The following is a 25,830-nucleotide window of genomic DNA, read 5'->3' as shown; positions in this document are numbered from 1 at the left end:
AAAGCACCACATCTAGATGCTTCATCTCCAGGGATGGAGACTCCACCACCTCCCTGGGCAGCCCCTTCCAGTAAATACATTTTTACAGGCTTGCTTTTTTTCTTGTTTTGTATTTTCTGTGTATGTTGTATATGGGATAATCCTGGTCCAGAGTTTCTTGACTAGAGTTTATAATCCGGGTTTGAACTCTAAGCTGTCCTTCCCCTACCCCAAATGATTTCAGTATGAAAATGCTCTACCTTTCAAGGAGTTGTAGTTGTTACTCTTCTTCAGGATTTCTAAATCAGCGTTAGCAGAGGTGGTCATGGACAAAACCCACAAAAGTGTAAGTACAAACTGCAGGGAATTTTTTTCCTTTCCGGGGTAAGAATGAGATGCATTTGTTCTGGAGCTGGCTGTAGAGATCTGGGAGTATGTGCAGCAGAGCTTGGGGCGCCTGTGTCTGTGCCATGCTAGTTGGTATCAAGTGCATTATTCGTCCCGCAGCAGGCTCTAAGGTAAACCCACCATCGTTTTTCCTTAAAAGGAAAACAGATACTTGTGTTTTGTTTTTTTTCTTAAGCTACTACATAGATGAAAACCGCTGCACCTCTAGGATATCTGTACTACTTAGACGGAGGCACTTCCTCCCGTGCCCCCAGCCCCGGGTTACACTCTTCGCTGCTCAGCATTAACCCCAGCCCGGGCGCTACCGCTTCTGCCCCCGCGGGGTGCGCGGGGCAGGCAGCGCTGCCTGCTGCGTCCCAGAGCCCCGAGCTCCCGGCCCGCACCGCCCGCGTCCCGCACTGCCGAGCATCGCCGCGGCCTCGGGCCGGCTGCTGCCCGCAGGTGCCCCGCAACAAGGCTCGGCCGGGACCCCGCCGCGCTACCCTCCACAGCAGCCGCCCCGGAGCCCCCGGGGTGGCGGCTCGGGGGTGGGGGGACATTTTTATTCCCCTCTCTCTCGCGAGACGGTGGTGCGCGGGCGATACTTGAAGACGGGGGAGGGGGGAGAGAGAGGAGGGGAAAAAGCAGGAGGAGGAGGGAGGGGGCAGCTGGAGCCGCAGCTGGAGCAGCGGTGGGTGCAGCGGCCGCAGCTGGAACAGCAGCGGGAACGGCAGCCGGCGGCGGCGGCTCTAGCGGGTGCGCGCCCCGCGCAGCGGGCTTCTCCCGGGGCGGGCGGGCTGGGCGCGGGGCTCGCTGCCCCCGCCGGGCACCGCGCTCCGGGCACCGCGCTCCTGCCGCCGCGGTTCGCCGCGGTGCCCGGCTCGGGGAGCCGGGGGAGGGTTCATGCCTGGGAGACGCTTCCAGCTCCGGAGCCGCTCCGGGAGCGGTGGTGGTGGCGGCCGCGGGCTGCCCGGGCGGGTGCGGGAGCCCCCGCGGATGCTGTTGGAGGGAAGGTAGAGTCCGGGCAGCCCCTCGCCATCCCCCGCCTCCCGCGGGCGGGCTAGCGTCGGGCTGGCCGGGGGCCGGCGGCGCCGGGGCGCGGGGGCAGGCGGCGGGGGGCGGCCGCGCCCGCTTTTCCTCGGTCCTTAACGCCCTCTTTCCTTCTCTTGTCCCCTTGCAGCTCGCCTTGGAGAGGCTGGTCGGAGACAGGGCGGCGGGGACCGGCGGACTTCGGCCGCGGACAGGAGGCGGCGGCCGCTCGCAGCCCGGGGGCTCGAGGGACGCGATGTGGCGGGGGCGGCTGCTGGGGATCGCCCTGGGAGTTGCCGTGCTCTGGGCGTCCCAGGCGGGCGCCGCCGCCGCCGGGCACTCCGAGGGGGTGAGCGCTAAGGAGAGCCGGGCCAGCCGGGCCAAGAGGCGGGGGCACGGCGGCGGGCACGACGCGCTCAAAGGGTAGGTTCGGGGCTGAGCGCTGCCAGGGTGCCGCGGAGCGGGGAGCGGGCGTGGGTCTGTCTGCGTACGTGTGTGCAGCCACATCTATTGCCCCTTGGCGGTGGGAGCTGGCGGTGGTGGCAGGGTTCCCTGTCTCCCCCTTGGGGCTGCCCCCGCCGAGGGGCAGGTCGGGCCGGGGGGCGCCGGACCCCGCCGGCAGCATCCCGGGGCAGCGCCTCGGCACGGGGCGCGGAGCCCCGCTGCCCTCCCGGCCCCCCGGCTGCCCGCGGGGCAGGGTGCTGGGTCCCTGGCGTGCCGCAGCCTCGCTTCGCCTTTGGGTGGTTGATGCTTCCGGAGACTGAGCCGCTGCAGCGCGGAGGTTGCTAATTTGGCTTCTAGGCAGGACCTAGATAAAGGCTTGTGCATTCCTCCCGCGTCCCGTCCTGCTGCTTTGCATGAAGCAGAAGGGGCCCGGAGACCGCAGCATGCCCTTTGCGTTGGCTGTCCTCTCTCCTGTCCACCTTTGGCTAATTGCATCTTCTCTTGCGCCCAAGTGGTCTGTCTTTGCCTACCTGGTGTTCCTTGTGACCTGGAGACGGCAGAGGGAAAGAATAGGCACCGTTTTTTGCTATCAGAACTATCTAGTACGAGTAAGTCTAAGCATGCAAGAGTTTAAAACATGTATGAAGCATTCTGGTACTGGCTTAGCAGGGAGTTTTTTGAAAGTGTAGATCTGTGTCAGGCAAACTTTTTCCCAGTTCTAAGGGAACACCTTTCTGATGCAAAAGTAATCAAGGCAGCTGAAAGGTGCTGTGTGTGTGTGCCTGCAGTTGAGTCGACTGTAAAGGTGAAAAGCTTGCAATATTGGAAGAAAAAAGAGGCTTCATTTTTCAGGTGTTGCAATGCACCTTTTCAGCCCATAGCCAGATTTTTCACTCATCAGGTAGAGGCCAAATATAGCAGATATTATATGGAGATAGCTAGGCTTCAGTAGGGGCTGCAAGGCTTTTGTTTTCTTTTCTTGCTTTTCTCAAAAAGGAGCTACTCCAACTTTCTTTTTAAATGTCTTGATGAATATGCTTTAATTTCTTGGGAACTTCCTCATACTTGACTGGTACTTTTATTTATATTCACATTTGCCATCTGGGCTTTTTCTAACGCTTGCCTGATTGGCAAAGTTGGTTTATGTTTTTAGGTCCCCCTGCTGCAAAAATGGATGCAAGCTATCAGTATTGTTTTTCAAGGATCTGATTTTTCTAGAGTCTGGCTAATTTCTTTCTATCTTGTCACAAAAGTAATCGTTGGACAAAGTAGATCCTTCCTGTGACAAAAGCTATTCTGGAAGATGAGGAAGACCTATAGTAAAGTTTGTAGGACTAGTTACAAGCAATAAAATATGATAAGGAAAAAATATTTATCAGAAAAATCCTATATTTTTTAGAATGTTGTAATGAACTTTCTCATTCTTGAACTGAGTTAGTATCAAACTGACAAACACCATTTTCTGATCAGTAGCACAGAGGATGCCATCTAGGACATGCATGCTGACTTGGGAGTGAGAGCCATGTTAGCTGAGAATAATTTTTTTTTTTGTGAATGTAACTGTTGCTCTAAACCTGAGCTGTTTAGACAGTAGTAACAGAGTATCAAGAAATATTTAAAGTGTCAATTATTTTTGGAATCTAAAATGGGTTAGGGTAAATATTCAGTCTTATGAGATGACTTTTATATTTAGTTGAAGCCTTCAATTTATTATGTACTTTGCAATGATTCTTCCCTTTGTTTTGTATCACCTGTGAGTTACATATCTACATAGTAGTCTGCAAATCTAGAGATAATGGCAACATCTATTTCAAATCTTGCCTAATTTTTTTGAATATTACAGTTCTGAATGAGTGCCCTTGGAAAGCAGGTTCTTGAGAATATAAGACACAACAAATTATTAGTTTGGTTGCTTGTTAGATCTTTTTCTGTACCTCTTCTTTGAGGCTGAGTGTGGAGTTCCCAAGTTGCTTGGTGGAGATGTTAACATGCAGTCATCCTTATCATAGTTGGGTCAATCCTGCTGGGTATTTCCAGTTCAGAAATTGTGGGTACTTCCTTAGGTGTGGTACTGTGCTGTTCAATATGAATAAAAAGAATTGTCGTTTTAACAGACAAGGTTGGAACTAATTCTTTGGAAAGTCAGATGGAAAACATATTTTAGTGTTCAGGAACTGTATATACATCAGACAAGGAGAATTCATTGTTATTGAAGGGCTAAAACACTAAAAACATGATTTTACAAGAAGACATGCTACTTTTTAAACTTGTACATTGGTACAAATACATTTGGGAATCAGAGAGTTAGCTGTAATACAAGTTGTAACAGATGCTGGGAAATTTATTTTGATGTTATTGTAGTTGACTAATACTTTTTTCTACTTTTTTTTTTTTCAATGAACTCTTGCTTAGGTTGTAGTAGAATGGGGATACATTTTTAGAGAATACCCTTTACATTTAGAGTTTCCGTGTGTTTTATTGAATGACTATTCAAAGTCTTTTAGCACTAAAAAATACTGAGGTTAATCTCTGTGTGAATATTGGCCTTGTATGTTAAAATTAAGAAGCCTAAGAAGCCTATGTTTAAATTCTCATGATTTTTCCCACTTAACATTTTTTACTGCACACTGTTGATTGCAGGAGATGTTTGCTTTTGTCCTTGTGACCTTTACCTCATTGTTTATGCCAACGAGCTATCTGAATATGTAAAATGATTCTAGAAGTATATTTTAAGTGTGATAATTGATTATAAATTATGTGGAAGTGCCTCCTATGTACTCAGGTTAAGCCTTCAAGCTTGTTGCTCTTGTGGTTTGACTTGGCCTGGCTATGAAGGCGTTAGCAATGGAGTCCTTGCAATTCCATGTATGTTTGGACTAAGGCAAAGTGTGTTTATGTGCTGATGCCTCTAAGTGATCAGAAAGAAATCAGAATCAAGGCAGTAATTATTTAAAAATACCACTAGATTCTCCATTCATGGAAATGTTGCTGGAATCCATTGTGATTCAGCAAGTTAAAATAATAAGCTGTTACTGAGACACTTTAATCCTCTGGATCCCCCAAATTTTAACAGAAGTATTAATGTATTGAATGATAAGGCATCAAGCATTATCCTGCTACCCCTTAAGCACCTAAGAATGTAGAGTCAGCTTCTAAAGAAATAAGACCTACAAACTGGCCTTGAATGGGGAGTTCTTTCTAAACAATATATACTTTAGGTCAGCCAGTCATACATGTTTCAATTATTTGAACATAAAGGAAAAAGTAATTTACTGGTGATTAGATTGGGACCTGAATGAATACAAGAAGTATTGTGCTTAAATATCTTAGAATTCATTAGGATTTTCCATTTTCTGATGATGTTAGACAAAGACCTCAAACTCTAATGAGGACCAGTCTGTTCTTACTAATACTTTAATAAATGTTTGTCATGTTTATCAGTCTTTTCTTGGAGAAAAGCAAAGAGGGCAATTCTTTGTCTTAACAAAAAGCTAAGCAGAAATTTAAAAAGAACTAAATTTTTTTCAAGGTAGCTGAATTGTGACATTATTCTAATTAAGACACTAATTTAATGCATTTTTGTGCAATAATTATTTCTTTGGTTTTGTCAAGTTGAAATGATAGTGAGTATTACAGAACAGAATAGTTGGCTCCAAAGCAATTAATAAAACTTTAACTAAAGCTATTCAACAGGGGATTGAGGTTTTTTGCACCAATTCCTTTAGGTCACCCCAGATGAAGTCCACAGGTTAACTGATATGCTTACTTGAGTAAACTTGTTGGATTTGACCCTTTTAATGCATCACTGCTGCTGAACTAAAATAGATCTTAGAATTCTATAACATAATTCCATTATTAAACTATATAATTAAGGCTTTGGGTTTTCCTTTTAAACCAATATTTACCACTAAAAGCCAGTTGAAGAAAGCCAGACTTTCTGTACCAGTAAATACTGGTTTATACTGAAAAACCTCAAACATTTTTCTTGCCACTTTTGGCCTGCACACCTCTGGCCAGCTGCTGGTGCCACACCTTGTTAGCGTCACTCCATCAGCAGGAGACAGCCTGAATACTTAGGAATAAAAAACTTAATTAGAAATACATGCAGGTTGCTGTAATACCTGTTGTGCTGGAGGACTCACCTGGCTTTCAGGAGGCATGAGTGACCTCCTTCTGGTCCTCTGCGTCTTGTGGGGTAAAGCCTGTATGGAGGATGGAGAACTTTTAAGCCAGTGCATCCTAATGCAAAACCTGAAATCCTTGGCAACTACACATACTGTTTAGATTCTGCACTTCTCTGAATTTGTGTCAATAGTTGTGACAGCTGTTTTTTTTGTAATTACATTATCCTCAGAAATCTAATACTAGAGTGAAATGAGTTCATGGATCTTGGCACAGTGTCTTATGTACATGTTTCAGTAGGGCTGTATGATGCGATGTGATGTAGGTGTGACTACTTCTGAGGAGCAGGGATATGTGGATGAGAAGTAGGGAGAGCAGACAGAACCAAGCAAGAAGCCGGCACAGAATCTATTCTGTGCCTGGCAATAGCTGTTACTGAATTACTTGCTGAATAGCTAGTATTAAAAGAGAACTAACAAAATTTCAGTTGTTATCATAAATATATCTTCCCCTGACTGCCACAATAGGTTTTAGTTACATTTTGGAATATACAAGTTTAATGTTAATAATAATTTATATGTGAATTTTTAAATGCATTTAATGAAAGGTCTCTGACAATACCCTGCACTGGATTGCTTTATCCAGAGCCAGAAGCCACACAAAGCTCCTGTGCTAGCATTCTTGTTGTAGTTCTATGTTGTTCTTCAGTCTGAAGAAAAGCCATGCAAATTAATAATCTTCAGGCCTACACAGTCCTTGTGCTCTCCGCTTAGATTTCAAAATCCTGTCATTTGGACACCAGCTCTTTAGGAGGCATGGCCTTAATTCCAGTTCTGATTTATGATTAGGAGGATAGGCTTCTGGGCCTGCATAGTTCATAGTGCAGCATTAGGTCTCAATTAACTTGCAGCATGCCAGTGAAAACACATTCTGTGATCTGAACATTTGCTGGGTACTGTCATAGGCTCCCTTTCACCACTTGCCACCACTTTTCCAAGGTGACATATTGAAGATCAGAAGGGCAAGGTTGGATGCAGTTGTTTTCCTTTCTTCCCCTTATTTATGTATGTAGGCCTGCATAACTCTTAGCTTTTCCAGACTGCGTGATACGGTGACCCAGATGCTGCAGGACGTGTCACAGTTGGCCTGTGATGAGTTTGTACTTTGTGTACAGAGTGAGTAGAGAATTTCACATTGGCTTTGCCACTTTGTGTTTCATCATAGGAAGGCACCTCGCTATGCTCCATCCTGAGGGGTCCTGTGTAAGGCTCATTGTGGCTATGACTTAATTTCTTGGCAGATCAGAAACAGATTTATGCTACAGCTCTTACTCATAAAGCAAGAGATGTAATGGATTGTTCTTTGTTCCTTATGTTCCAGGTAATAATTTTCTTTTGTGGGTATGTAATGGAAATGTCTGATATTTGTGTGGTGACGTCCTTCTGGAGAATTTCTCATCTCTGTTGGTGTTTAGTTGAACTTTTACTGGGGGGGGGTGGGACAGGTGGTGTTCAGTCTTTAGACACTGAAAGCATAAAGCATTGGGAGGAATGAACAGCAGCTGCAGAGAGTGCATCTGGTTGCAGCAGTGTACAGCAGTTTGCAGGTTGCAGTGGACATTTCCAGAGACAATTGCTTGGAGGAGGTGGAAGAAGCCTCCGGCATGTGGCTGGGATGCTAACCACAGCTGCATGTTCCTCAATCAGGAGCCCACTTTAAGCTTGTAGAAGTGGAATTCTTCCCTGTTGTTAGACAGCACAGGCTACATTTTGTGTTCAGTGGTGGTTCCACAAGTCGTTCATCAGATTCAGTCTGATCTGGGTATGTTTGCCTTTTTAACTAGATAAGCTGTTCTCCATGCAATGTCACACTGCTGTGCCAGAGCCTTTGGGGCTATACTGGGCCTGAGGATGCAGACTTGAAGTAAGCACAGGGCTGCTCTCAGTTTATCTGGGAGGAACGGGAGGATCACTGGGTTAGGATTTGGCAGGGACAGTCCATCTGTCTGCTTCATTTACAGTGATCCTTATTTAATAAAATTGCAGCTTCTGTTTTCCTGTATGCTTATTTTCCTTTCCCATGGTGTGCTGTTCAGCAGTGCTGCTAAATTAGGGCAGACTTTTTCATTCACTCATCTTCTACCCTGCAAACTTGAATGTTTTATGTATGAACTTCAATAGGAGTTTTGACAAGAGTCACTTTAAATACCTTCATGGACTAAGGAGCCTGTGATTTTTGGAATAATACTACCCAAAATGCAAGACCCAAACTATTTAGGCACATGGAGCACCAAGAAAACTTTGGGGTTTTTTTTCAAAAACCTCTTGATAGAAGTGTAGTAGACATTGCCTAGTAGGAGGCCATCTCTACTTAAACAAGACTTTAGGCACTAGCAATCTTCAATGTGTACATATGGAAATAGTAAGAAATTAGTCATTAGCTTTTTCAACTTTGCAGTAAGATCACCTTCCCTCTTGTTCCTCTTCCTCGTCTCCCTGCTGAACCCTAAAGAGAGTATGGATGCATGTCTGTCGCTTTGGTCTTACTCCCCAGACTCAGTAAATATTTTTGTAGAATGGAACAATTGTGGCCTGGAGTGTTTCTGATTAACCATCACAGTGTGCTGGAAAATATGTTTTGTAGCTCTCTGGTCTTGTTTTGTGGATGTCTCCTTTGGTTGTTTTCTCATCCATTCTGACTTTTCCATTTCAGGTTTTTCTTTGTTTGAAGGATTTCAGACCTACTGAACAGCCTCATTCATGCTAAGGTTGATGTGCAGATAGAGATGTGAGAAGAATAATTTTCTTCTTTTGTTACAGTTCAGTAAAGTTGGCTCTTCTGTGGAAGGGACATTGGGAGGTAAAATGTAGCCTGTTAGATTAAAACCTGTGCCTTCTGGTTTTGCTTATAGATCTTCAGTGAAGTGTGAAGGAGTTCTAGCTTTTATCTGGAAGAATATTTTGAGTGTTGACTTGCTGGAGAATCTGTTGTTTTCCTTTCTACTTCTCATTTTATGAAATGATTCATGACCATTAAAGCCTCAGAAATGCCAAACGAAATCCACAGTTCTTTTGTCTACAGTCTTAATCATTTTCATCCTCTTTTTCCAAGCTTCCCCCTTTCTCGTGTTTTGCTGGGGGACATCAGAATGTCCACTGATGTTCAGCTGAGGTTTCAAACTAAAATTTGTTTCCTTTCAGGAACATTTTACCTGTTTCTTTTATTCTTTTTCGTTTTTCCCTCTTTTTCTCTTCCCTGTATACAGAGTAAATTACCAATGGCTGCAAGATGAAGTAAATCAGTAGGATTTGTGTTAACACAGCTTTTCTGTTGCCTTGTGGCAGACATGCAGGTTAACTGGCCTCTTGAAAAGGCCACGGTATCACTGTCCCAGCAAGCAGAGAGGCAGAGGGTAGGATGCAGTGTGTTGTGAAGGGAGGTGGAGAAACGATTTCTTACAGGAACTAAATCTTCAGATAGCCTAAGGGAGAGCACTTTAAAACACAAGTTAATGACATTGCTTAACACCTAAGGGCGTTCCCTGACAAGTGGTAATACAAGTGTCAGGTTTATGAGACTCCCTAAATGCTTGCATTTGTTCCGAGGTGGGGATGGTGTGTAGCACCAGCTGATCCTGCAGCCTGTGGGAAAACCTCGGCATAGGGGCTGGCCAGCCTTGGGGCTTGGCTGACCAGCCTTGGGGCTTGGCTGACCAGCGTGCCCTTTGCCAGTCCTTGTGCTGCTGCTCTGCTCACTGCATGGCATGGGCTGGGGGAGGTCCTGAGCTTGCCGATGTGCTTTCTCTTGGGAGACTGTTAGAGGTCTTCCTCCATTGATAGCCATCAGTAGGTACCTGGTGAGTGTAGGGAGTGGTGCAGGAGGTGTAACTTGTTCTCCCCCTGTTTCCCTGCTGGAAGTGACATCTGGAGAGCTAAGCATTGCCCTAGCCCACAGTTACATCTGTTTCCCATTACTTAGTGCTACCAGGGTAGAAAGGCTATGATTTCTTGTCCCCTGAAAGCACCTTTCATTTATATATTTATTTTATTTTAAAATATTTTTTTATTATTATTTTTAGGAAAGTACCTTATTTGTTTTGTTTTATTTAATTTATTTATTTATAAGAAAGCACCTGCTGGAACCCTTCTGTGTGCCAGCTGTGCTCGTCTGGTCCATCAGATAGTTTTTGTGGTGGCACACTTGTACTTTACATGTCTTATACAGCCATGTAGATTGGGTGTTGAACTGGACCCACTGATGTTCTCAAGTGGAACAATGAGGGAATATGTGCCAGAACGCGTCTGTCCCTGGCTATGCATGAGAACAATGCCTGGCTGTCAGGTTAGATGAGTTTGTCCCTGCAAAAGACACGGTCAGATTTTCAGAGCAAGTGTGGAACAATTCACTTAACGTCAGATGCTGTTGTTGGATTGCTGTGCTTAGCTGTCACAGTGTGATGGAAGTTAGGGTTAGAAAAGTGTTCAGTGTTGCTGCAGGGAACTTGCATGTCATTTTGAACTCTTGACTTGCATATAGGCTGGAGCCAAAGACACCAGTAGAGCTGCTCAGCATGTTATTTTTTCAGTTGAACTGAGCCAGGATTCTGGGACAGCGGTATCCTTACTGTCAGAGTGAGAAACAGTTATCATATTAGGCTCTCTGCATGGCACAAACATCGAGCCTCGCTTATTGCATGGTAAAAAACAAGTACATCAGATGCAGTCCTTTGTATATAAAAACATATTTTGCTTAAAAATGCATGCTTGTCCTTTATAGGATAATGGAGGCTAAATTTTGTGTTTGTTCTCAGAGTCTAGCATGGTTTCCTAGATTTTAGTCTTATGTGATTGAAATAAATTGCTTCAAGGGTCCTCTTAATATCTTCACTGAATGATGAAAAGGGCCCAGTGACTGAAGACATCCAATTTTCTAATATTTAGCTGAACAATAGAAATAATCCCTGTGTAAAGTATTTGGGGTACCTGGAAATGAGGCTTGTGCATGTTAAATGCAGACCTGTGTCTCTGATTTTTGCTCTATCCCATCAACATAGTTAGTGGGTGTGCTCACTGGAAGTGATGAGGTCAAAGGACAACCAGGCTGCTTGACTGGTTTTCATGTGCAGTGTGGTATGTGTCCGGGTGGCAGGTGGCTTGGAAGGCTGCCTGTCACATGCTGCATCTATAAGGTGCTGCATCCTATTGGGAACTGGACCTTCCCTTCATGCTCCTTGGAGGAGGAAGAGGTAGGCACCAGCACAGCAAAAGGAGGTGCTTTCTGTGTCTACCTCTACTTTTGTGCACCAAGAACCTGGCTTCTGTTATTTAGGTGGGAAAGGACTTTGGAAGGCTGTGTGGTCCAACCCCTGCTCAGAGCAGGACAAACTGAAATGGAGTTGCTTGTGGCCATGTCCACTCAGGTTTGGTGTGTCTCTAACAATGGAAATTCTTAATTCAGTGGGACAGCTGAGTAAAGCTCCAGTGAAGTTAGCAGAGCTGAGCTACTCCATGCTTTTAGGAAAGGTACAGAAATCTGTTTTTACAGCAAAAGGTATAGATCTGATTATCTGTCTCTGGAAAATTACTAGTAAAAGCTGTTCTTCAGTTCTGGAGCCTTAGCTACTGTTTCTTAGTATGTTGGTTATATTCAGACTCAGCCACATTTTTAAGACCAGCCTACCATTTTTTCAGGTGCAGTTTGTTCCTCTCTTTAACTCCCAGTGCAAGCATGGAAACTACAATTCTTTTTCTAATGATAGAAATGATCACTAAATAATTCTGGGTACAATTTTATCAGGTACCAATGTGACCCACATAAGAAGAAAAATAGGCAAAGCCTTCTCTAAAAGTAACTGTTGGCTGATGATGTTGCTTTAAATTGTATCTCTTCTGCCAGAGAACTATGTTCCTACATTATGTTAAACATATGCTAGCTGCTGCTGCAGCCAAATAGTCCTTCATTAAACATTCTCCTGCAAGGAAGAATCCCTGTGTGTTTTCTGAGAGAGAGTAAAAGTGAGTTGAGGGAGTCATTAGTAACCTTTCCCGGTATCCCTGCATCTCAGCTCAGATGTAACTGGTGATCAGCTATCTTTCTTACTCTCTCAGCCACTCTCTGCCCACTTTGTCTGGTCTCTGCATCTAATTTATTTAAGACCCACTGTTTGGGATTGATTCAGGCTGGGTTATGCCAGCGTTGGTCAGTACATGGCAGTGCTGCTGACAACATTTCTGCCTGAAGCCTTGCTCGAAGCAATGCCAGGAACTCTTCCTCCCGGGGGAGCTGCAGATGGGCAATGCTTTCTTCGATAGAGGGCTGTAATTTCCTTGAGGGGTCACAGGCAGGGCAAAACAGGAAGGATGTACAGAATTAGCACACCTCCTGAACAGGCTGCAGCGTGGGGCTCTGTTTCTGCCAGGGCCCTGGAGAGGACAGGCACAATGCTGGAGGTGGCCCTTCCATTTCTGGGCTGGGTGGTATTCCCCACTGCCAGCTTAACGTAAGGCTTTTGATCCCCTCACTCACTTCTCCAGCTGTCATGTACCTTCGCTGCATGGTTAAGGTGGCACTGCCAAGCTTAGTATGCTTTGCTTCCCATAAATTTATTTTTGTGTGCCTGCTCCCCAGATCCACCCCCAGCTGCTGGGTAATTGTGTGCAGTTCGGGAGAGCTAGGCAGCAATTTGTCCTTGTTTAGACGGGTCATTGGGAACAGAAGTAGCCAGGGAGGGATGGACCCAGTTGGTCTTCTCTGTGAGACAATGTAGTGTTGCCCCATGCAGAAAGAAGGTTTATTTGAGAATGCATGACGGGCAGAGGCTGTGCTGCAGCCACAGCCGGGGGTAGCGCAGCGCTGACCTGGGGCAGGACTGCCTGTGTCCAGCTGAAGGAGCTGATGCTGAAGTCCTGCCCAGGCTCCATCCTCATGCAGGACAGACAAATCTTTACTTAATAATGGGGGTGGGAGTTTCCCTATGGTTGTTCCTGAAGAGTATTTTCTAGTTCAGTGCATGCAGATCCAGTCAGCCTGACCTATCGCTCTCAAGTGTTAGCTACCAGAACTTCCAGATGAACTTTTTTCTCTTTGCTGTTCCAAGACTTTTCTAGTTGATGACTAATGTCTTTTGACAATTATTCTACTCATTTTGCAACTGAATTTGTACTTGTATGTCATTAATAGAAGGCATAATTTTTTGTTCCTTTTGGACATAACTGATGAAACTCTGGACATCAGTCATACTGTCTCTTAGCACTGTACCATTACAGAAATCCTTTTCTACTTCTTAAGTTCAGAAATTACTCTAAAATACAGTGAAAAACTTGTCTTTTTAAAATGGAAGTGGGAACAGCTTGTTCCTGACATGCTTTCTCCCTTCTCTGGGCTTCAGAGTGAAAGGAAGGTGCTGTGGGCACCACAGGAGGCTTATAGGTGCATTTTTGCTTACTTTACCATTACAAATCAAGTTTTATAACTGAACTCTGTTTGTAGTGCTGTTCAGGAAAACAGCTTTATAAGAATATAAAATGCTTCTTTAGTATTCATAGCCTATAATATCAGCAGGAAAATATGCTCTATTAAACACAACAGTGGGTAACTGTTTAAAGTAAGTACCATGATAGAACCTTTACAGTTTGAATGATGGTTTCTATGATTTTACATGAGGTAAAATGTTTTTCCCTTGAATACTTTATATATTTATGGTGATTTTTTGCTATAGTGTCTGATCAAATAGTAAATAAAAATAAATTTAACCGTCAAACATTATTTTTTAAGACATTTTACAAAACAGCACATGTAAAGAACACCCCCTCTCAAAGTAGTAGTATTCAGACATTAATACAGGTTTATTTTATAAGCTATACAGCAGCCTTCTGACAAAAAAAAAAGTGTTCCACTGGAAAATGCACTTGTCAGGCTCAAACTGTTCCATGAAGTAGAGCTCAATGACTTTTTAAAGCTAAGCGCTCCGCATACGAGTTGGAGATTCTAGGGTGTGTGGCTTTGTCTGCCCTGTGGACAGTCTCAAGGCTCCCAGGATCTCTGACTTCACAGTTGCTGGTGCATCTAGGCTGACAGAGCCTTGTTTTGGAAAAAGATTTTAAAAAATCGGGTTTCCCTGTGGCACAAAAATCTGCGCCTGACTCTGAATTTGACCAGATGGTCCCCAAAGCTGTGTACTTGCCAAGACTGAAATTGGACAGAGTACCTAAATATCACTTTATGGTCATACATTTACAGATTCTTACCAACCTGCATCAGAAATGGATGGTTTATGCCTTTAGGTTGTAACAGGTAGCAACAAACCCATTCTGTCTCTCCTAGTAAGTTCCATTATTTTTCTGACTGGAGAAGGTGAAAAGCAATCTCCCTTGTCTGCTTGCCAGTCTCACTTGGCAGATGATCATGGAGCAACATTTGGCATTGATGAGCAGGGAACTCTAGGAAAGTTACAGGGTTATAGCCCTGCAGGGAAGTAGCTGACATTACTAGAACTGAGTACATTGGAATTATATGAATAAGACTTTGAGTCTGTAACCCCCGTTGCAGGAAGGTAAAAAGGCCCTGCAACAAGTACAATTGTGTTGCTCACGTTCACTTCAGTTACCACTTTGTAATTACCCAGAACCAGTGAAATGCCATGGTTGTGCTTGCTTTGACTTCAGCAGTTTCTGGCCAAGCACTTAATGAAAAGCCCAGGTGTCACTGAAGTTGGTGCAATCAGAATACTTGAAATTGCATTAAAATACAGATTCCTAAATAAAAACTGTATAAAAGTCTTGTTAGTTAGAAAACGTGCATAAATAAATGTTTGTATATGTCGAGATTGTTTATCTTAAGTTGCCTCACTGTATGAGGTAACTGTTGTTTACTTAGACATTGCAATACTGGGATGAAGAACTTTCTGAAAACCAAGGACAAAATAATAATAGGAAACCTTTCCTAAAACAATAAACACTTTAAATCTGTCTCTAATCTGTATAAAGTATTTTAATAAAGCAGTTTCTAGGAAGTACTAGCTTTATAGCTTTCTTCACTTAAATTAATCTATTGAGTAATTGCTCACAATGTTAATAGAGGTTGCAAAATTTTCCTCTGTAAGATTATTAAACATACAACAAAAGGAGGCACATTTTTCCCATTTTTGAAGCTCTTCTTACTAGCCTTACTTGCATGGATAGAGGCATTAAATAAATAGGACAAGTTAGGTTTTTTAAAAAAATATTATCTGTGAGGAACATAAAACCATTTAAGCTTTTGTATTTTTACCAATAAAATCACAGTAAGAATAGTGTCATGTCCTGTCAGCCTTCATTGTCAACTCTAGTGATACAGTTATTTGAAATGGTAAGTATGGGTGAGAGAAGTAGGTTGGAATGAAAAATTCCTGTGGATCTGTCATTCAAGAAGTGCAGTAGGCCCTTAGTATTAATTTCACAGGTCCCTGGCTCTCTGTTTGTGCCCACTTTCTTGATTTTTTTTGATAGCAAGTAATTTTTGCTAGTGAAGCATTTACCTGTTTTTTGGCTCACATATTTGGCTAATCTCATGGTTGGCACGTTTCGCTCATATATACATACATAGGTTTGCTCACAGGCAAAACAGGACAGTAATAATGCTTTAGAGTAAAGAGGAAAAGGCAACATCAATCAGAGGGCACTGAGTTTTCTCTGTGTTCACTTATGATGATGGACGTTATCTCTCATTTTGTGTTTAAGTGGGAGTTCTGCTCAAAAGCCTTGTATGCTACTTTTCCAGATACAGAGAAATATAAGATGAGTTTTGCCCGTTCTGTTCCTGTTGTTCAGATGTTACTGCTTTTTTTTGTAAAAGTGTATGTTACTTAAAAAACCCAACAACTAAAGGCATCCAGTTCTGCTAAAAGCTTACAATGCTTCTAGATTTAATTATGGAAATTTATATTGCTGTGATTTACTATTTCTGGTTTTATGCCTCTACTTTTAAAACATATTTCTGAGTAAAAATAAGAATTGGTCTTTTTTTTTTTTTTTCCAGACCAAATGTGTGTGGATCACGTTACAATGCTTACTGTTGCCCTGGATGGAAAACTTTACCTGGTGGAAACCAATGCATAGTCCGTAAGTTAATCCAGTTATGTGTTATGACTAAGGTTTATCTTTGTCCCTCCATGTCAGGGTATTTTTAATTGTGTACCATAACTGAAGTATGTTTCTATATAGTTTCAGTAGCAGCTGTACACAATTTCTTTGCCGTTTTAAATATATTAAGCTAATATACAAAGTTTTGTGGGCTACAATACAGTGATGTGATACCAGTATTTAGCAAAGGATTAATCTTATCCACATGTTGTGTTTAAACCTGTGGTAAAGGGATCCAAGGGGTGTGTGGACTTTCAGGAACAAATAGCTGTGGAGTATGTTAATCTATTCAAGTAAATGTAAGGAGGCAACAGCATTGGGCCAGCAAGTAAATTTCCTCTGCTTGTTTGGACCATATCCCTGAAATATATCTGTAGGGATATAAGTACATGCCTACATGCATCATGCAGGCACTTTGAAGGCATTTTGCCTAAGGCTGATAAGGCCCTCCCAGAGATACTGAGGCAACATACAGTCAGATGGGAATTACTACGCTTGTGTGTGTCTGGTGCAGAAATAAAGACAGCATAGTAGTGCCTCAGTGCCATCCTTCCCCCCAGAGTAGTCTGGTGAAATGGACCACAGTTTCAATTTTCGAGGAAAACTCCCTGTATCTAGTGTGGGCTGTGGCATGTTCCCAGACCTTTTCATGAGAGATTGTGACAGTCTAGGTTTTACCTGTCCCCTGTAGAGATGCAGATGAGCAGCAGAAACTCCTTTGGAATCTCTTGTTTGCAATTTAACAGGTTTTTAGGTATTTATTTTATGGTGCTGAGTGTGTATTTTCTATTAGGTGTTTTTTATGTTTGGGGTTTTTGAAGCATATTTTAAAGGCATTTATGTTTTCTTTATAGCAATCTGCAGACATTCCTGTGGGGATGGATTTTGCTCTAGACCAAACATGTGCACATGCCCAAATGGTCAGATAGCCCCCTCCTGTGGTTCAAAATCAAGTAAGTATTTTTTTTGTGTGTGTGTCTGATATTGCTCTTTCAGGTCTATGAAGCTGCTAAGGTATGTAAGATAGTTCAGTGGTCAATATTTAAGACAAATAACCTCTGAGTCACCAGACATACTTTACCACAGGAAAGAAAGCCTAGCCTCCTTCGATGAAACTGAAGAATGACTCAGAGACTGTCTATTAGGGATGCCTTTTTTGCCAAATTAAAACCAAATTCATTTTATTGGAAGCTATATTCATTTGCCAGTTTGTAACACTAACTCCAGTATTCCTTGCTTTCTGGAAAATGCCTTATCTTTATTCAATGCTATGTAGTTTATATATAGCACAGAAGTTGTATTGATAGAGAGGTGACTGTTGAAAATTGGCTGAATTTGACTTGCTTTTTAATTCTTCACTCATTTTGGTGGTTACTAAGCCAGACACTACACTGTATTTTACATACATAGGATTGCAAGCATTACAGCATTTCCTTGCCAGGCTCAGTACGTATCTTCTGAATCTAATATCGCTGACCTTATTCAGGTGATACTTCTGTAGGTATAGAACTGGTCAAGGTTTTAAAGTGGAACAGGTTTTAATGAGAAAAAAATGGATACCTTGGAAATGAAAGTCATATTTCAGAGCGATTACTTTTCCTAGAAATGTTTGGATTTCAGGTTTTCAAGTTCCTTATATCCAGAAAAATAAAAGAACCAGATAGCTCAATGGCTAATCATGGCTGGAGTATCTGATACAAAGTATGATTTTGCTTGGGATAGTATCTCAGTTCATATCTGAGATGCCATCTGAAATCTTCACTGTATTCTAAATTGAGTATGATGCTTGTCTCTTAGAATATAGAAAATTTTGATTTTTATATAAAATGAGAAATTTCTGGGAAGAATTTTGGGGGAAACTGGTTCCTTCAAATGCCCTAACTGTCTGAGCAATATATTAACTTAATTCAGTGGCAGATGCACTCAGCTGAAGTCTTCAGTGTTATGCAAAATGCTCTTCCTTTTAATTCTGAATATCTTTTCAGCCTCAGTGTGTGGTCTGCTTTGTCCCTGGATTTTTTACCTTGCAATTTTTTTGCATTCCTAGTTGATAAGGGTTTTCCCACATAATTGACTACTTCAGCTTGTGGCTTTAGCATCCTTTTCATGCAATAACAGTGGAAAAACAATAACAACTGTGGAATGTAATGGAATGGCATGTACTAAAATGGTAAATATTGTTCTTTGTAGCTCAGCCCCTTTCCCAGGCTCCTGTGATGTCTGTTAGGGAGGTGCCAGTATGGGCCTAGGCAGCCATGGAGGTCCCAGAGAGTACTGGAAGGAGGAAGGGTGCAAAATGCTGCACAAATCTATGTGTTGTTGCATTCCTGCCTTGGTTTACAGCTACTGTTTTACCAGGTCCATACACCTTAATCTTTTAAACCAATAAAGGGAAGTATGACCTTCTCCCAGGTTGCCTTCAGAGTTCAGGAGGGGAGATATATCCCTACATCTGTTACATGTTTTGGCACTTTATAAAAGGCAGGAACGAGTGGGCCTTAGTATTACGTAATTTTTTTCTTAGGCCACACTGAAGTATTTTATGAGTCAAGACTGAAAAGAAAGAGTATGAGTAAAGTCACAGTTGTTCTTGTGGCTCTTTTTCTGAAACATTTTACCATTGATCTCTGTAGTTTTAGCCTTCATGACACAGTTGAATGGGTGCAAAAGGACTTTACTACAGTTTTTAATTAAGTAGCTTCTACAGCTTAGCTATTTTGATTGTTGACAAGTACTTCTCCTAGATGGGAATATTCTACTAATCAAAAGCTTTAATCAGTGCTGTCTTTATATTCTTTACATTTCTACATAGGCTTCCCCACTTCAAAATGTTGTCTTTCTGTGTATGATATCAGTATTAACACTTCACAAATGGACTTAGCAATTGGATTAAAAAATATATTGTTTATATTTTGTTCATTCAGGGCTATAATTTAAGATATGTTTTGTGTGTGTGGTCACATCACCTTTATTTATTAAAACAAACCAGTTCCAAAAGCAGAAGTGTCTTGAGTTGTAGAGAGATAAGACTCTACTGTGTCTGTGCACTCTTGTGTATGTTTATGACCTAGCGCCTCATTGGGACTTATGGAACATAAACTTTCTGTAGATGATACACATTTGTCACATTCAATAAACAAGTAGCAAATATGAGTGAAAATACTGCGATTTCTTGGTATTAAATGTATGGCTTCTGATACACAAGATGACAAGAGTTGTCTTTTGGATATTGTAAGCTACGTGTGTCTTTAGTACTTAAGGAGTCAGTAGTGGGCACAGGTTTTATAGCATTTACAATCATAGTCAGAAACCGAATGCGTGGTGGCTCTTATAGTCTGCCAGAATCAAAGAATTAATGCAGATTGGGAAGCATGTGGATTGGAATGCAAACAAAGGCTTTGAGTTTGATTGTTGTGCAGGTCAGTTGCTGGGACTTTTCTGGTTACGACTCAGCTTTAGGAATCTGATTTGTGGTTCAAAAGATCAACCGGTGGTTTTCTCAGCAGAGATTTTTGTGACATCAATGAACTTGCTAGCTGAGTAGTGGTTATTTCTGTGTAATTGGTGTATTTTGGGGCTTCCATACAGTAGGCTTGGATATAAGATTGCCATGTGTGGAGGCATCCCCCCCACTGGCCCTGACATTGCAGGCACGTGTGTGGGGAGATGTCCTACACCCTGTGCTGCACCAGCTCTGTGGTGGCTGCTCCTCTGCTACCTGCCAAACCACCTAGGCCACGGCCGCTTTGGCCTTGTCTGTGCTGCAGCTCGGCCCCTGTTTGTGCTGCAGACATATCCTGGATCCTGCCGTGGTGTTGGAGGTGCTGCTCTGCCCCTGTGTAAGCCGGAGGGTGAGGGTCCTTCCTTCAGCAGCAGGCACACCCAGGCCCAGTGTATCTCTGAGCTCAGCTGCTGGGTTTGCTTCCAGCCTGTGTTAGTGGGAACAGCTCGGGCTGGCATAGACAAGGAAGGTGTTTGATGGGGCTCGGAAAGAAGGGAGCTGAGGCGGAGGCAGTGGGAGCCGTGGTGAGTGCTGGGGCTGGCAACTCTCAGGCTGTGTCAGCACCCCCTGGCAGGCTGGTTTCACTGCCTGGGGGCAAGATGGGGCCTGTCTCACTCCCCCTGCCAGCAGCTTCAGAGGCACCAGCTGAGGTCTGAGGATTTCCTCAGAGACCATGTGCTGCAGAGGGGAAGGCTGGAGCCTCAGGCCTTGGCTTCACGTCCCGGGATTCCACTCCACAGGGTGGTGTGGTGTGGGAGATGTCTGTGCAATGGCAGTAAAACCTGGAGCTCAGCCGCTTCCCTTATGCTCTGCTGCTCTCAGAGGTGGTAAAAGGTCTTGAATTGTAAACGCTTCCAGAGTTTTCAAGGCTGCTGTGGGTTTTCTCAGCGCTCCGTGCAGGGCTGCAGGCCCACATCCCGTCCTGGCACTGGCTGCCACCTCTCCCCTGAGTCAGTCACTTGACACAGAACGCTGAGCATCTGGGATGTGATGAGACCGTCATTCCTTGTTTACAGCTCCTGGCAGGCAAAGCCCTGCGTCATGCACGGCCGGCGTTGGGAGTGTTTCCTCGGCAGTGGCACAAAACCGGGAGGCGGCCTCTCCTCCCCGTGCCCGCAGGCCGGCCCGGCCCGGCGCCCTCGGCCTGCCCTGGCCTTCCCGCCCCAGGGCCGCAGAGCCCGCACCTCACCTTCCTTGGTTTGGGATCCCGGGGTAGATGGCATGTGTGTTACCTTTCAGCTGCTTGGTGAGCTCCTGAATGTTTTGTGAGTAGTTGTGGTGTGGTAGTGCTCTTGGTGGTGAAGTCTTTCCTCACTTTTGCTGAGAATTTATTGACAGTCAGGAACCGTTATGCTGAGGCGTGCAGATTGTTGTTTCGTTTTGATAAATAATGCAGACATTGCCCACACACACAGAGTATTTGGATGTATTTGGTCTTGCTGGCTCTTTTGCAGGATTAAAAAAGCTATGTTCCTGCAGTTACTCCTTTTTTGACCTCAGAAGTTTCCAGTCCATACTGTTCACAAATTGAACCTGAAGTAAAGCAATAATTGATTAAAAGCAATAACTTATTAATGTTGTTAACATTTCCTGTACAGGCCAAGATAAGGCAAAGCTATATGTATTGATTTACCAGTGCTTTTTCCTTGAGTCTCTGTCAGTGTGATACCTTGGAACAGGTTATTTCATGTACTGGAATATCTCTGCTGACATTAATGGAATTGTTGATATAGCTGGGAAAAGAGACTCTGGATCTGCATTAATGTGCTACTTTTCAAAAATGCAATCATAAAATCATCATCTGAGTTCCAGACAGCCTTTGCATGTGTTTCTGTAAACTTTTGGAAGGGTAGTATTTCAGACTAGTCTGTATGATTTTGGAAATACTGTTTTCATTTGCTCAAAAGAGGGCAAAAAAGAAATTGAGTTTGCTGGCTATAGGTCACTGGTTTTCTTGCATGGTAATAATGGAGAAAGCTCACTGATTTAAATGGCCCATTTTAATAAAGATGACTGGGTGTCCCAGCAGTCTCCTGTAATGATTTTCATTTAAAAAGGGGAAGAAATATTTTACTTTGGAAAAGTTTCCTTTAAGAAGCAGTAAGACAAATTATGGAAACTTTGTGTATGTGTGTGTGTTATGTGTAAAACCACTCCTTATCCCAAGATGGGGAAATATACTTTTACTTGAACAAATAATATGAAAATCATCATATAAGCTACTGTTAACCTTTTTATCTCGAATGTAGTTCAAACTATTTAAATGACTTTGGTCTTCATGTGGGAATGGAAATTAGCTCTTGGCATAGCTTGCTGTAATTGAAATCAGTTTGTGGTTTTTAAGTTCCTTCCCTGCTTGACAGATGATATAATTTCCTATGCTTTTTGTAATCCCCTCTGTTTTTCTAAGATTGTATAAAGCTAAGTTGAACTATGCATTTTGAAGGAACTATACACCTTTTTCTGACTTACTCAGGACATTGTCCAAAAATCTTCACCAGATATTCACTTTGTATTTGCAGACAAATTTACTTTTTGTTGAGGAATGTTAGTACATTTTTGTTGCCTGAAGTACATCCAAAGTAGAACAAAGATGTATCATATCTATTAGACACATAAGAAATCTAAGATACAGTTTTCACTTTTATAATGTAAGAATTTAGAGTACCAGTGTTTTAAATGCCAGATGATAAAAATCCTTTCTCCAATGGCATATTTAATTTCTGTTCTGCGGATTCATATTGCTATAGAAGGCAATACAGTTAAAATTATTATTTCTACGTGGAAATAAAAATAAATTCCATTCACATATTTCTGAACTGTAAAAAGCCAAATGATGCTTAACGGCTTTGTGCAACAGGAAAAATTCAGTGGTTGGCATGGCACCTGTTAGCAGCAGGCTCTGGCAGGACAAACAATTTCTGTTTTCCAGCCCTGAGCATTTCAGACAATGTAGTGTAGGTATCCAGTGCTCAATCACAAGCTACTGAAATGCTGATCTGACTGTAATCCTATCTGGGGAGGAGCATTTCATGTGGTTCCTGTTAAGAGGGAAACTATTATCCAGCTGCTTACTGGAGTGCGTGCCCCAGTTCACAGCTGTGTCAGACAGCGGGACCTGTAAGGAGGACTTCAGTTTGTTGGGAGGCCTGCCTGCTACTCTGTGCCTGATGAAGAGCCTAACATAATTTTAAGTTGTTCCTAACCTCTAGTTAAAAAAAAAAAAAAAAAAAAAAAAAAAAGTATTTACCCTTATTACTAGGAAAATGTAGCACAGACTTTTATGCTTTTCTGGCATGAGACTTAAGCTGCATGTTAATAGTTGTAAATGGTGGGGCTGCGGCTGAGGAGAGTGTGCTGCTGCTCCCTTTCCTCTGCTCCTTGCAGGGGGAGGTTGCTGGCTCTGGGGAAATGCTGTCTGTGAACTCTGCAGCCCCTAAGCACAGCAGCTGGCAGCAGCTTTACCTGAAGATGGGGTGAGCCCACAGATGGCACACAGATAGAAACCTCTCTGCGATTTTTCCTTTTCATGCAATAAGACCTACCTGGGCAGATCAGCTTCTGGTATTATTGCCTGTGTTGTCAGGGCTGGGCTGTCTTCAGGAGCTTCCTTATATGCCTGCCTTTAATACTTCCCTCCCCCGTAGCTCATATGATAAGAATGTCTTTCTTCTTGGTGGTATCTGCCAGAAGTTTAGTACTTTTCCCTTACTGATGGCCGTTTCTCATAATTATAAACTAGGAGACAAATTCTGTGGTTTTATGCTCCTATGAAATGCCTTTGACTTCAGTGAACATGGGTGGTATCAAATTCTTGCACCATGTCCTTTCTGCATTTCTTAGGAACCATAAATCAATATTGTTTTCTGTACTGCCATTTGAAGTATCTATCCTAAAATATGCATCCTTCGTTTCTAATACGAGTTTCTAGTTCATAGAATCAATCCCTAAAAAATAAATAAATCCCTGAACAGACAGTGAAGTGTTTCTGACTGGTTTGATTTAACTGAGGAAAATCTTTTTTCCTTTCAAGTACAACACTGTAACATCCGGTGCATGAACGGAGGCAGCTGCAGTGATGACCATTGCCTCTGCCAGAAGGGATACACAGGAACACACTGTGGACAGCGTAAGTACACTTCTGTTGATGGAGATGCTATGTACAGTTAAGTAATTCTGGGATGTGTGGGATCAATACCCTTTAGCACTACAGTGGGACTGGTGCTGAGCTTGTTTTTGATCAGGTCCAGTGGAATTTTCCAGGAAAACACATGACTTTGTAGTGAATGCCGAGTGAATTCTTTCAGATCAGGACTATTAAAATAAACATCATGTGAATTTGTGATAATCGGTTACAACTTGATCCTGTAGTTCTCACACTACTGTAATTCCAATTGACCTCCAGGGCTTTCCACTCACTAAAGCAATAGGCCATACATTTAGAACTTACATGGGATGCAGTTTAATCTTGCAGACAAAATGAAGATTTTTAATACAAAGCCTTGTTTTAATTTCAGGGCTTTGGTTCAGACTTTGCTAGTAGGATTTAGGAATTTTGTTTGGTTTGATGTTGTCTTACTAGACTTGATTGATGTAATTTTGATTTCCTCAATCAGTCCTGAGCCAACAACATTCCTGGATCCACTGCTTTATGTCTCTCCTAAACTGACTCTGGTGGTCTCTTGGTCTTCTTGACTGGAATGCTGTGAAGAAACTCAAATAAGGATGTAGACACTGCTTTAACCAAGGCTGTTGTGTTGCTTTCTAGTGAGCTGTTGGTCTTACAGGGAAAATGTGGTTAGCTCATTTAATACTTTAATTTTGTGCTCTATCAGTGACACACTTTACATGAACTTCAGTGGGACCAAGAATTTACCTTAATAATCTGGAAAAGGATCACATGGTGAAGGGTTTAGGAATTGTATTTCTGCCTATCAAGTAGATAAAAGAAGATAAATGAAACTTTCTGCTGAAGTGAATATGAAGCAGAAAAAAGAATAACATTACTCAATGAGCATCAAATTGTATTTAAAAAGCCCCCTCTCCCTGTGAAATTCAGATTATTTTTGAGACCAACTTCTTTTGCAGTTTATTAGGAAAACAGCATTCTAAATTTAGAGACAGCTTTGTACAGGGGAAGAATATCGGATGAACTTGATCAGTAAACAGTCTTTTAATGCTGGACTGTTTTTATATTATAGTAGAGAAACAAAGTTTTTAAGTTTACTTCTATGTTGGGAAAGATTTTCAGGATTTAGAGATGAAGTTTTCTTCTGCACCTTCCATCTTCAATCTCTACTATTTTATTGTTTCTGTCTTCAAAGTTTGATGTTATTTTGAAGTTTTTGTCTAGTCATCCTAAAGAGAGAGGTTCTGACAGGTTAGAAAAGCTGTAATTGTTACTGTGTTTATATTATGCTTCTTTGGGAAGATAAATTCATTACACCAATGAGGCCAGGAAATAGGAAAACATCTCATGTAGATTCTGGAAAATAAAGTATCCTCTTCTCTTGTGTTTACTATTTTTACCAGTTTACCTGAGCTGGTCAAGTAGAAAATTTCATGTCTTTCTGGAAATAGCTCAATAAAGTTTATTTTTGTCTTCCCCCTGGTACAGCTGTCTGTGAGAACGGATGTCTAAATGGAGGGAGATGCGTGGCTCCGAACCGATGTGCTTGCACATATGGCTTTACTGGGCCCCAGTGTGAAAGAGGTACGTACCCTAAAACAGCAGAACAAATCTGGTGTTCCAACTTGCTTGGTAATAGCTTAAAAACACTTAAATAGTAATTTGAAGTATAATATTTAAATAGTAATATTTTATTGCTGTCTCTGAATAAGGTAAAAGAGAATCAATGTTCTTGTAGAATGCAATGTTAGGAAGCTTTACTGAAAACTCCAGTCTGAGAAAATTGTGGAGATCCTAGTTATGGAGTAACACAAATTAAAATGGTAATAACTTTCCTAAATGTCATTTTTTATGAGAAAACTTTAGCATAGATTTAAATAAACCTTTTTATCCTTATTTCTGTTTTTTTATATAACACACACATTGGTTGGTGTGATTTCAGTGGTTTGTTCTTCTGTTCATGGTAGGTTTACCAAGTTCTATTTCTTTTCTTGGGACAAAAATCCTCATTTATTTACTATAACTATTTACTAAGGTCCACTCAGATGTTGTAAAGTTGTTCAAACTGATGGTAAAGTTTTTCTGAAGATTGAAAAGTAGCTCTGTTCTGAATCAGGGGT

At 42.4% G+C, this 25,830-nt stretch overlaps 1 protein-coding gene across 2 annotated transcripts in view; it reads left to right on the top strand.

The window, feature by feature from the left end:
* Positions 1–1,631: 1,631 nt before the first annotated feature.
* FBN1 (fibrillin 1) overlaps positions 1,632–25,830 on the top strand; it is a 151,689-nt gene continuing 127,490 nt past the window's right edge. For both annotated transcript variants that reach the window (XM_051628289.1, XM_051628288.1), the window contains exons 1-5: positions 1,632–1,818; positions 15,976–16,058; positions 16,934–17,032; positions 23,615–23,710; positions 25,199–25,294. In XM_051628289.1, the coding sequence (XP_051484249.1) occupies positions 1,652–1,818; positions 15,976–16,058; positions 16,934–17,032; positions 23,615–23,710; positions 25,199–25,294 (541 nt within the window). In that variant the 5' untranslated portion in view covers positions 1,632–1,651. The remainder of the gene's footprint in view (positions 1,819–15,975; positions 16,059–16,933; positions 17,033–23,614; positions 23,711–25,198; positions 25,295–25,830) is intronic.

The sequence above is a fragment of the Apus apus genome, chromosome 10 (genome assembly GCF_020740795.1).
Source record: "Apus apus isolate bApuApu2 chromosome 10, bApuApu2.pri.cur, whole genome shotgun sequence".
Taxonomy (NCBI): domain Eukaryota; kingdom Metazoa; phylum Chordata; class Aves; order Apodiformes; family Apodidae; genus Apus; species Apus apus.
The sequence above is the reverse complement of the archived record's forward strand: the minus strand, read 5'-3'. Positions and strand labels throughout refer to the sequence as shown.